Source organism: Diabrotica undecimpunctata, chromosome 4, assembly GCF_040954645.1.
Source record: "Diabrotica undecimpunctata isolate CICGRU chromosome 4, icDiaUnde3, whole genome shotgun sequence".
NCBI classification, from domain to species: Eukaryota; Metazoa; Arthropoda; class Insecta; order Coleoptera; family Chrysomelidae; genus Diabrotica; species Diabrotica undecimpunctata.
The window spans coordinates 115,336,338-115,349,956 of NC_092806.1; the positions used below are offsets into that span (position 1 = coordinate 115,336,338).

At 33.9% G+C, this 13,619-nt stretch overlaps 1 protein-coding gene across 5 annotated transcripts in view; it reads left to right on the top strand.

Moving 5' to 3' along the window:
• Positions 1-13,619, top strand: part of DAAM (disheveled-associated activator of morphogenesis-like protein) — a 524,757-nt gene that overhangs the window by 317,052 nt on the left and 194,086 nt on the right. The window contains exon 1 of one of the 5 annotated variants that reach the window (XM_072530046.1): positions 2,052-2,431. The exons of the other annotated variants lie outside the window; for them this stretch is intronic. Coding sequence (XP_072386147.1) covers positions 2,384-2,431 — 48 coding nt within the window. The 5' untranslated portion in view covers positions 2,052-2,383. Of the gene's footprint in view, positions 1-2,051; positions 2,432-13,619 lie in introns of those variants that run through there. 5 annotated transcript variants of the gene reach the window in all.

Here is a 13,619-nt window from a genome sequence, read left to right on the forward strand (position 1 = left end):
AACTACGTATTTCTTGAACTTAGATTTGTGTTGCCGGGCAATTTTTAAAAGTTCTGCTTTTACCATTCCATCCTCGTAAGGCAGATACTTATTCCGCAGCCAGTCAAGAATATCCTGTTTCTTCCACGCATTCGTTAGAAGTCTTTCTACTAGTCGTGAATGATAAGGTGCATTATCTAATACTATAATTGAATTTGGTGGTATGTGTTCAATCATTTGCTCAAAATACTCTTCGAAAACATCAGCTGTCATCTCCTCGTGATAGTCTTTTGTGCTTTTGGAATGAAATTCCAACAAACCATGCTTAACAAATCCTTTTTCACTGCCAATGTGAGAAATTATTAATCTACTGCCTTTACCAGAAGGTGGGGAGATACCAGTAGACCAACCTTCCATAAAGGCTTGCCTGGAGCTTAATATATTTTTATCTGACCAAATTTTTTTTAGATTATGACCTGAGTTTACCCACGTTTCATCCTGGTAGAAGATGGGCCTTTCTTCAGGTGATTTTCGGTCTGATTTCTCCCACCGGAAATTTAATTCTTTTAAAACTTGCCACAATTTAGTTCGTCCGATATGAGACAAATCCGGGTCGTCTCTAACTTCTTGTAAAATTTTGTTTACGTTTGGTATTTCTTTTTTGAAAAAAAATCCATGAATTTTCCTTCGAATACCATTTTTGGCAAATTCATCAATTTCAATAGGCTTTTTCCCTCTCTTTAAGTGTTCGTTTGTGTTTGGGTTAGCTATACCGTGTTTTTTTCTTTCTGATAGGAACCTATATAAAGTTGACTCTCCTACGCCAGTCATGTTGGCACAACTTTCGACTATGTTGCGAACAGTGTTTGTGGGATTCTGAGAAACCAGAGCATCGTGAACATTCAGGACAATAGTCTTTTCTCTTGGTGAGTAGACAGACTTACTGACTGTACGCAACAGTACCGGTGTAAAACTTGATGATGAAGCCATCACAAACAATCCAACAAAACGAGCACGAGCGAAAGGTACGTATATGTTCGTAGGTATATGGAATAAAAAATCACTCACGCACTGCATATAATTCGCAAAAGAAATATTCGAGACGCTAATTACTGCCGTAGACGCGGAAACACCGACGATCCGTAAATTACATGCGATCAAAACGTACTAAACAAAAAAATTGTTTTCGTTCGTAATAACTTCACCCTTTCAAGTTAAGTTTCGAATATAATTATATTATTAAAAATCTGGGGAATTCCATCTTAATTATCTTGCAACGAATAGTACCTTCGGATATGAATTCCAGGTTTTCTAGTAAAGTGATTAAACGCGAAGATTAGTATTGAAATATCCAAAGAGATAAGGTATTCTTATTTACAAAATTGTTAATGGTTAAATTCTTATTTTTATTAATATAATATAATAACCAACATTAGTCGTGAAAGTTTTAATTGTTTTTTGCTAAATATATTAGTATTAAAATATTATCAATATTATATATTATAACAGTATTAAAACATTATATTATTATTTAATGAATAAACACCTTAGGAACGCCTATGATTTACGACCGTTTTATGAGTTTGAGGCATATTTCGTGCTCTCAACAATTTGTGAACGAAGAATATGTAAAATTTTGCTAACGTGTGTAATAGATCTTTTGTGTGACATGGTTTGTCTAATGTTCTTTACGAGTCTTCGATATTTTAAGTGTAAGTGGAAGATACAATAGAAATTAATGTAAAATTTTTTTCTACTTAGAAGAGGTTTTTGGGTAGTTCAAGCATTGTATCTTTCAGTGTAGTTGCTTGTCATTGTCCAGGTGTCTTCAATCCATTATACTTGTAGGTACTCTGCTGAAAAGCAAATAATATATTGACAGCCATTTATACTTCTTCATAAAAAATTCCCAATGTCTTTGACATCAAAAGCAAAGCAATAATTGAAAGTGAATCGCTACGCCTCCTACGGTTGCACCTTGTGCGCCGCCAACTGTTCTTGTGCATCCATCCACCTGCTGCACTCAACGTAAGCGCTCATTGCACTACAACGGTAAGGGCGCTTTGGAACGGTGATAGTGAAAGATTGAACCGAAGAATCGGTAAAATCAAGCAGTAGTGGGCTCGTGTTTGTTTGTTGTGGTCTCGATTGCGATGCTCACCTGTTTCCGTACCGACAGAACCCATTCAATTGTTGATCGGTGCGAGTCGGTCTCTCGGCTTTCTCGTTTAAGGTATTTAGCTCGTTAAAGAACAACGTGACGATGTTTCGAAATGTATAGGTTTTTTTTAAAGAATTTTAGAATGTTTTGCGGACTTTTTTAACTGACAGTGTACTTTTTTTGACAATAGTGGTTCGATATTGGATAGTGATTTTATTTTATATACTGTTAAGAACTGTAACGATGTGTAGCAAAGTGCAGATTTCCGAACTTATGGATAAGCTCCACTCGGTATGTTTCACTTTAATTTTATCTTATATGTATTGAGATATATTGTCTTTACAAAGTTGGTATTTTACTAAAAATATTTCAAATTTAAGTGTTTTTATCATTAAAACTAACAGATAGTGTTTAAAAAACTACTAAGCCTTAAAATTTAAATTAAATTTTAGTTCATACAGTTATATGCATTGCGATATCAATTCTCATTTTTTTTTTCTAATCTATGAATGCTTAGTTACTACTAGATTATTTTAATGTGTCTATAAATTGTTAAAACTTGTATTTTTGTATTCAATTTTTTTAAATTAATGTATCACATTTATAATTCTTATTTTTGTAGTGTCGGATTAAAGAATCTGAGAAAAACGATCCTAATTGTCCCCAAGTGTTTGACTCATCTCCGTTTAGGTTTCGTCCATATTCTCCATATTTTTATTGTGTTTATTATGTATATTAAACCAGCATTATATTCTTCATCTCTTCCACTTTCTCCAACCACTATCCATTAGTTCTCATTCCATTATTTCCACTTATTTCTTTCATGATGATATAATTGTCTGTAATGAATTGCTTTTCCTGATGATGTCTTATTTCTGTATGTCTTTCTTAGATTTTCTGATGAACTCTTTATGCGCCATGTTTTTTACTTCCTTATTTATAAGCCTCTGCAGGTTTGAAACTTAATGTGGTCGACTTAGTTAGTTCATTTCGAAAGTTTTCATTTTTTCTAGCCATAGATTTTTTTCCATTTTGCCATTTTTCTAGACATAGTCCAACATTCCAAATCATAAGTTGCAAAGGACTATTGCTGTGTATATATCGCTGCTTTGTATGCATTCTTTTTTTTTTATCTGTATGCAACAATAAGTTAAGAATTTGTAAATGAACTCCTGTGCAATTTTTCTTTCCTACTTCCGATACTTTCTGCTTCAGTGGCAAATGTTCCAATTATGTCATATTCATGGTGAGATCCTATTTCGAACACTTACTCTTCCATCGTCGTTGGAAGGAATCACGACCTGATTTCCTACTATTAAAACAGTTCGCAAGTAATACTCTCCAATTAAGACAATACATCTTAAGATTGCAATTCAAACACTGTCACTTTCATTTACGCCAGGTTAAAAATGTTTTTGCATTCTCTGGTCCTTTCTTTTTAGTAGAAATGTATATATCAATTTTTGTTAAATAACTATTATTCATAATCCATTTTCTTTGTCAGTTTCGGTTTGGTTCATGTATTTAATTCCTCACGAGTTCAGAGGTTTTTGACAGAAATTTTTCTTAGGTGGTGTTTTTCTTATAAGATTTATTAGAATTTTATTATCATTTCATATCATACCAGCTAAAGAGTTTAATTACGAATTTTTAAAGACCATGCAATTTATGTAATTTTACTGTAAGAACAAATTGTCTTTGTATCTCTTATTTTTACGAGTATTGCCATAATCTTATCATAGTTTTAGGTTATTTCTTTTACATTCTTGTACTTTCAATCTATGTGCCAGGGAGGTTTAGTATGCACTTATATGCGCCTCCCGGTAAATACCTTGACGTTTTTTATGCTTTTTTGGTGCGTAGATTCGATTTTTCGAGTGAACCAGGCTGAAAAAATGTCAGATAATTTGTTATTAACCATTTAATTGTTTAAATGATTGTATATCCTAAAAAATTAGAGATATTTAATTTTATCAAAAAGAAAATTGTTCCTTTTAAAAAAATAAACAAAATGGCGTTTGGTAAACTTCGATCTGATTGTTAGAACCGGAGTTATAACAAATTTCGTGAAAAAAAAAAATTGAAAAATAGACATTCGATGGGGCTTTTCCAAGTATATCTCAGCTTTTTTACTTACGATTAACTTTCAAAACCGACTCATTTTAAAGCTAATTGTTTCAGCTTTAAAATAAACTTAAAAAATTACTTTATCTATATTACATTAAAAATTTCACTAAAAAGTTGCGAACTAATTTGTTTAGAAGAGATTTAAACAAAATGAAGCTGTATACTTTGAAAATCTGGGTAATGGAAATTATAGAACAACCCAAAATGAATAGTTTAAGATTTGGTAATTGTTTCTATGTTAATTATATATTTTTGACCAAGATATGGAACTTTTAATAACGCGCTCTGAGGCAGACGGTCAGCTTGCAGCGAATAAGTGCGCGCGTAAATCAGTTTTCAATATCTAGGCAAAAAATGAACATAGAAACATTAATTAATGCTTAAAATGTTTGTTTTGAATTGTTCTATAACTTTCATTATCCAAACTGCCAACCTCATGGCTCAATTTTGTTTAAAACTCATAAACAAATTAATTCACGACCTTTTAACGAGAATGTTAACTATAAACTTCTATAACTGTTTTATTTATAATATTAAAGTAATATTTATCTCTGAATCTACATGGTTTAACGTATGTATTGGTTTTTATTCGCTGCGAGCTGACTGAGCGCGTTGTTGAAAGTTCCATATCCTGGTCAAAAATTAACATAGAAACATTTACGAAAACTTAAAATGTTCATTAGGGGTTGTTTTCTAAATTCCATTAACTAGAGATTTTCAAAGTTTATAGCTTCATTTTGTTTAAATCTCTTAGAACAGAAATATGCTTTATTGTCCCTGAAAATTGTACAACTTTATGAACAAAGCTTACAAAAGTCAGAAAAATAACAATAACAATTTAAAATTTACTGAAATTACATAAATCGCCAATATCACAAAATAAAAGATAATAAAATACACAACTTATTGCAAAATTTAAATAAATTGCAAATTGCATAATAAAACCTTACGAACTAATAAGTTTAAGTTTCTGAATGTGATTCTTTTTCTTCTTTTGGCATCATAACCCTGGATGGGTCTTTGCCTGTCTGGCTATGTCCCTCCATTCAGGGTAAATACACATCAAAGGTTAAATTTCTGGTGGAGTAGTCATGATTAGGTCTTGCTGGAAAACATGTAGGTGTTTACGAATTAAGCAAACAGTTTCTAAAATATATAAAGAGGGAAGAGTTAAAATCCCGTTAGTTTTTAACTATCTTCTGCAATGTGTTATTCGACTGAAGCCAAAAAGATACCGTATTGCTCTTTTTGTAATTTAAAAATAACATCAGATTTGGCAACTGTACTATAAACCCAAAAAGGAAGACCATATCGAAGATGAGACTAGAACAAAGAAAAACATGTTATTTTGGAAGATGCTAAATTATTTCCTTCGAAACAGATCTTATTGAATAGCAGGCTGAGGCTAGTTTCTTACCTAACAAATCGATATGAAGGGACCATTTAAATTTGCTCTCTATAAAAATACCAAGAAATTTTACAGAATCAACGATACTGATCTGTTATTAAGAAGCAGAGGTTGAAGAGCTCCTTTATAGGATAATGCTACTGTCTTATCCACGTTAAAATAGAGTAAATTAGAGTCGGACCAAGTTTTTATTTTAAGTAGATCAGAAGTTATAGTTGCATAAGCGTTGCAATGTGAGAGTTCCTCCAGGTGATATGATCAGCAAAATTTTTTTATCGATTTTTAAGTTATTGATGTCATCTATAAAGATAAGGAAAAGTACAGAGCCAAATACTGAACCTTGTGGTACTCCACATACAATGCTTTTGTGACTAGAATCAGTAGAAGTTACTTTAACTAGTTGTTTTCTATTCTCCAAGTAAGATTGGAACCAATTCAAAGAAATTTCATAGAAATTTAAGTTAACAGTAGCAGCGTAAAGATTATTGTTTAGTGCTTGATAGAGCTCATGTTGTACAGAAAACGTAGTATCGCTGGTACATTTATTAGATAAAAAGAGACTTCAATCAAGTCTCTCAATCATTTTGGATAGGACCGGTAGTAAGGCAATAGGTCTATTGTTGCAGGCATTCGATTTTTAAACTCTTATAAACAAATTAGTTTGCATGTTCTATTGAAATTTTAAATGTTTGTTTAACTTTTGTATTAATAAAGGTAAAGTCAGTTTACAGTTTTTTTAAAGCTGATGCAATCACCTTTAAAATGAGGGGGTTATGAAAGTTATGATATTATCGCAGATATGAAAGCAGAGTTATACTTGGAATAGTCCCATTGAATGCCTATTTTGCAATATTGTTTTTCACGAAACTTTTGTAACGACGGTTCTAACACTTAGATCACAGTTAACCAAACGCCATTTTGTTTATTTTTTTAAAAGGACCAATTTTCATTTTGGTAAAATTAAATATCTCAAATCAAGGAGATACCATCATTTAATTAATTAAATTGTTAATGACAATTGATATGACGGGTTTTCAGCCTACCCTCGAAAAATCTAGGCACCAAAAAAACATAAAAAAACGTTAAGGCACCGAGGGGACATAAAAGTGCATACTAAACCCCCCTGGCGCTTAAGGTATCAAGTAAAATAATTCCAAGCTGCACGCGCACGAGGCGTATAATCTGTACGTGTTGCAAAATGCAGAGTAAGCCTCTACTTATGCCACATTTACACGCCGATCACATTGCCGATATAGAAACTCTACATTCCCACAAATTTGAAGTATCATATTTTAAGTTCAAATAAAAATATATACAGGCAGTATTAAAAAAAACTTTTTAGTTGTTTGAAAAATAAAAAAAAATATTATTTATAATTGACATTTTGGTTCGTTACAATAGTTTATGTGTAAGTCAATACACTGAGAATAAGATTCATGTTATTATTAAAATTAAATGGCAAAAGATCAGCATATAAACAAAGAATTACTATTATTTGTTTCATAAAGTATTATGAAAAACTGTTGATGGATTTATTACAGTGAATCACCATTTTTGGTTTAATTAATTCGTTACCATAACGGTTGGTAGTCTTTATAGTTCCGCCGTTAGATTTTGGTGATATAGTGATGATGACTTCTCTGCAGGTGTTTTTTTTTTTCGAATTGTAGCTAGGCTGAATGATTTCTTCCATAGCTTTTGGACGACTTTATCCGTGTAATCCTTACCAGACAATTCCGCATTTACAATTTCACTATACACAATTATTTTCGAGGCCAAACCATTTGATTACCTTTCTCGTATTGGTGATTAATATGTGTTTCTTCAGAAAACTAATGGCTCAACAATATTGTCTATTTTTGTTTCTATATCTATTATTATCAACAAAGTTGATAAGTAGAAGATATTTTTCATATCAATCAATAAAAAACCCAAATTGATAATCAGATTTCAGTGATACACCGTTACTGTTGGAACGATTATTTTAAACATCCTTAACAAAATAATTTTCTTATGCCGTAGAAAAATTTAGCTGCCGTAGCTAATTTTGTTAGTACTCTGTATAAACACATACAAAGACATAACGAAATAGTGAAACAGAACAGGCAAATTTTAGGTCGTGTAAGAGTTATCTACCTGAAAATATCGTCAAATTGAGAAGCTTATATTTCTTCCAGTAGTGACATACTAGTTTTAGTAGTTCTAGTTATTTTAATTATTCCTATCTGGAAAAATATACCCAAAACATGTTTTTATTGTTGCATAGACAGTTCCTCTGATAATAAGATCATAAAATTTATCATTCGCAATCGATGGTATTACCTAGTATGCATACATAAAAAAAGGAGTCGATATTTAAGCCTAATATATGGCATAGGAGCACAATTATTTGTCCACCTGCATATTTGAATCGGTATCAATAGAGAGTTATAATGCAATTCCAGCATCCTTGCTTCGACAGACATGAAGAAATTCGTGTACCCCCAACAAATAAATGCTGGCGGGACCCTGGTATACCTGGCCTTTCAGCATATGACCTTTAGCTAGCCACTAACCCCTACGAGTCTTTGAGGGTGGCGCGTTGCAAGAAGCATCGCGGGGTTCCACCCTCCCCATAGTACCTTTTGCGGTACAAACACTCGTCCGTTATGCCCCCTTCCCGAGGCGGAAAGGTGAACGTGGCTCGGGGCTCGACCTCGCACGACAGGTAGCCGAGGAGCTCTTCTCTACCACCCTTAAGTGACCCAATGAGAAAGGGTGTATGAGGGACGCAGCACTCTTAACTCTCAACGTCACCTTGGTTCTGTGGAATGAGAGTAGAGTGGTCCCACGAGAGGTTCGTCTCGGATACTAGAAGGGTAGACCGGTGACCGTAATGCTGAAGCGCCCTGCGTGCGTTTCTACAAACCCGACACCTGGAAGGACGGCTCTTCATTCCTTTCGATTAGTCACCTCTTACGACAGGCAGGGATAACTTGTTCCGGCTGTATTCTCATCTCCGCGAGCCAGACGGAGTGCTTCAACAGACACTCAGCCTAATACAAACAAATACGGAAAGGTCAACGAATGTCTCCTACTTATTTTCTACTTCAAGTAATTAACATACAAAGATGCCATCTACTTTAATAGCTATGAACGATAACGATTTAATAATATCGTTTTCTGTCTTTGCGCTATACGAAATGTGCAAAGGTTTACATCTTTCAGCAAAAGCTTGCTATCGCTTTGATGAATTGAAAAGCCAAATATATATGACCTACAAAGTAGGAGCAAAATTCGTAAACTTACCGTGTTCGAATCGGTTTCAAGAGTGTCATTTTAGCATCTCTGCGACATGAGGTTTTGACAGGACGATCCTACCTGCTACACAGCTCATGCCATATTGACTATTCTGCATGAACGATTTGACAGCATGGTCATCTCATATCTGGCCCCGTTAGACTCCTTCTTAAGAGGTGGTTTTCTTAAGCCGCAGGTGTAAGCGAATAAATCACAAATCATACCGGCGCTCTAAGCTAATTTAACCCATACGATCGGTCAAATTCAGCCTGATTTATACGCCATATAAAACTGAACATTTCGGATGCGTGGCGTTAATTTGTTTTATTTAAATTTAAATATAAGAAAACCCTAGAAGGAGCTAATGAAAGGTTTCTAAAGGAAAGAAATTAAAGACCCTATATAAGCGAAAAAGCGGGAAACCACAGATAATGTAAAACACCATTTCTATTGAAGGTGGATGTACTTGCCCCGAGCCCGAGAGAAGCAACAGAGAGGCCCATACGTTGGATGTCTCAAGGCTGTCAGATAGAAATTATTACCAAAAATTTATGAATTTCAGTTATAAGAATGAACAGTACTTGAAAAACATAAACTTTTTCTTTTAATCTTTGTAAGATTAGCAATTAGAACTAATATTTTAATTAGGACTGTTCTGCATGATTTTATTTCATCTTTCCATTATTTTTTTACTTTTTACTTTATAATTCTTTTTGAAATTTTCATCTAATTTTTTTATTACTTCTTTTTTGTGGCGACAAAAATATTTTCTAAAAACGACGTTAAATAAAAATGAAGTCAAAAGGTCCATGAGAATTTCCATTGAATTTCATTTTAGCTATTAGTCTTATTAATTTATAAAAAGAAAGTATATAAACGTTTAAGTATTTGTGGTTATTTGTATTTATTAGTTTATAAGGACAGTATCGATATTATTATTAAAAAGAATGCTACTTTCAATGTAGTAATTATTTGAATGATAATTTCCCATATCAAAACTTTCTCCAGTTATTCATAAATTTTTGTTTACGAAACTTGGCAAGGTCAAGACCATATTTATAATGTTGGGTTTTTCATTAAGTGTATCTAGCAAAAAAAAATGACAAGAACTAGGAATACTAATTGACTCTTAGCTTTGGATGTTAGAAATTCAGATTTAATTTGTTAAATATGATTTGTGTAGGTGCTGGCTTTTATTTATAGAAAAGTAACATTTAGTAGGTAGTTCTATTTGATTATTTTTTTCCCCACAGTGTCCAGTACGAAGTTTGTTTAATTGGAACCCATCTTTGGTTAAAAAAAAAACTTTATTAGCAAATGTATCTACAAATAATTACCACTACAATTAAGGTATATAATATACCATTTTTTCATCACCAACCGATGTATACTCTGCTTAAAGAATTTTTGTGGCTACTGCTCGAACAATTCTTACTTACTAAGCGATTACCTTTTAACGCCTTTTTTAGTGGGCCAAAGATATGAAAATCGCAAGACGATACATCGGGACCATAGGATGGATACTTTAATATCCTTAATTTCTTTTATCGTAGATTTTCTTTCACTACCTTTTTGGAAACATGAGACCAAAAGTTTTCATGCAGAAGAATATTACTCTATAAGCAAGGGTCCCCCATACTTTAAAGTTTTTTGGGGGTTAAGGATTAGCGTTTCCATCGCGTAGATGACAGCTTACTGGATGGGTCAAAATAATAACACCAAGACCCCAGTACCTATTGACGAAAGAAAATAATTACCGGTTTGCTTATATTTCTTAAGATAAATTGTAAGATAAACCAACTTGCAAGCTTTTTTGGTCCTCTGACAAAAGGCGAAGAAACCTTTACGTACAAACTTTGCTATTACCCAGCTTGTGTACGATACTATGGACAAATCATATACCTAAACCTACAGTTTCTGAAATTGTTTTGATTAAAATTTGATGATTTTCTGTAGTCAAGCCTTCCACACATGCTACATCCTATCTGTTGGTGCATTAATTTCAACTTCAAACTCATTTTGCAAAACCTGTCACTTCCTATGCAATTTTTGTATAGAACGTCATCATTTACACGTTGAAATCTTAACTCCAGTGGATACATTTGTCTAGAAAGCTTTTCGTTATCATGAACGTTGTTATTTCTGTCGAAAGGCGTAACATAGATAGATGCGTGTGATGAGTTGCATCCCCCTTTGCCAGAGGCGACTTATCGCCTATATTTACATCATATTATATTATTCACTTCCATGCGACCAAGAACTAGCGTCTCAATGATTTCCGCTACAATTAAACCTAGAGCTAAGATTAAAACTAATACAAGAATTAATATTAAACCTAATAGTCTTCCGGGTTAAACCGCGTCGATTATCATTGCGTCAAGTTCTAGACATCCTCTTTGATGCATTAGATGCCTCTGATAGCCGTGAGACTTTAACTTGCTGGAGGGACTCTTCATGCTTAGTAGTGGTCGCGAATTCTATGAGGTGAGCATGCCCGAATGAAAGCTAAGCGATGAATCTCAACAACAGCTGACACTAATCCAGCGAAAGAGCATGGATGACGCAGAGACAAAAATGTTTGAAGCACCTGTTAAAGGAAGTTCTCGACCCAAAAGAGGTATAGCAACAGGCGTGTTCCAGAAATGAACATATCATTTTAAAATATAAAATAAAAATATTGTTCTTTACACTTTTCTTAGTGTAGAATAAGTAAAATAGTCACTTTATGAAGTTTGCTCGGAATACCCGACTGGTTGGCGCCACCACAGCCTCTTAAATAGTTTTCACATCTAAATACAAGAGGGGTAATCTACACTTTTACGCACCAAATTTTATTTTATTAGTCAGTTCTCACAGATCGCCCTTGAGGCATCGGATTTTAAATTCACTCTCAATTCACGTATAAAATATTTCTCTACGCCGAAATCGGGCATTTTTTTTCCTCGTAAATACGGTTTTCTCTTTTACGTGTGATAAAGAAAGAATTATTTGATATTGTACTGTCAGCTACGGTCGCTTTGAACCTCTTTACTCTAAAAATAGTTAATTATAAGTCGATAAACTTAAAGTGCTTTTATTTCTCTGGAGCAATATTTGCTCACATTAACAATCCTTATCCTTCAACGGTCACTGAAGAACCAACCCTATGGAGATACATCCATTCACAAGTCCTTTGAAGTAAGGCTTGGAATCAAAAGATTTCCAACCCTCGAATATAGGGAGCCGTTTACAAGGCTCCCACTCAAGGCGCTAGAACCTATCCTTGGTTCTCTAATTGTTTTGTTCTCAGGCGAGACGCAAACGTCCCTGGTACGTGATTTTAGGTTCATTGGGCTGCATTCTGCCCTTTCGTTTAATATTACCAAGAAGTCCTGTGGTTTCAACGAATCTTGCAACTTCCTTACTGGGAGCTTCAGGATCTCTTCTGGTCCAATTTTTGGTTGACCGGTGTCTAACTGCAGCACTATACAGTGCCTATGTTGTGTATGTGCTTTTGAAGCGAATCTTCTATACTGGCGTTTTATCACTTTTTTCTCTATAGTAAAATGCTGAGACAAACGTCACGGAACTAGCACCACGAGGAAAAGACGTCACGGGTAGCGTCACAAAATAGCGGTTCTTCACATCGATTCATTAGTCTTAATATAAGTAGATTTAGATAAGTCTATGTCTCTGCACTTTAACGAATTTCACAATATCTGGATCGGTGTATAACTGATATAGTTTAAAGTTGTATCTTCGACGCCATAGCGCATTTTCATTTACGGCCCCAAAAATCTGTCTAAGAATTTTTCTCTGAAAAATACTAAGAAGTCTTTCATCATTTTGAGATAAGGTCCACGTTTCAGCCCCATATATCAAAACCAGTCTTATTAAGGTTTTGTATATATTGAGCTTTACAGCTCGTTTTATATTTTTATTTTTTAAATATTTCTGGAGACCGAGAACAGTTCTTTTTGCTATTGCTATGCGTCTTTTTATTTCGTTGCTTGTCGTATTTGTTGCGTTTACTAGCGATCCAAGATATGTGAATTCTTTGACTTTTTTTACTAATTTACGACTAATTTACTTACCGCGTCCCAGAGCCTTGTAAAACACTGCATCGTGTCTCTCATACTTGTGACCACTATAACTATATGGTCAGCGAATGCAAGAATTTGTGTCGATCTATTAAAAATAGTTCCATTCATTCTAATAGTTAATTGTCTGATTGCCTTTTCCAAGGCAATATTAAAGAGGAGACACGCCAGCGCGTCCTCCTGTCTTAGACCATTATTAATGTCAAGGAACGTAGAGTTTTCTCCTACAATTCTAACGCGTGAGCTTACGTTTTACATTGTTAGTTGGGTCAACTTAACTGACTTAGGTGGGATCCCAAAGTCTATCATTGCATTAAGTTCTTTTCAAACTGTCATAGGCTGCTTTGAAGTCGACGAAGAGATGGTGTGTATCTTCTAGTGACTTTTCTAGAATCTGCCTATGTGCTTGAATTTGATGTGTAGTTGACTTTCCAGCAGTAAATCCGCATTGATATTGATCAATAATATCCTTTGTAAAATGTTTAAGTCTTTCAAACAATACATTGTCGAATATTTTATACGCAGATGCTAACAGAGTAATGCCTCTATAGTTCTTACACTCCAGTTGATCACCCTTTTTATACAA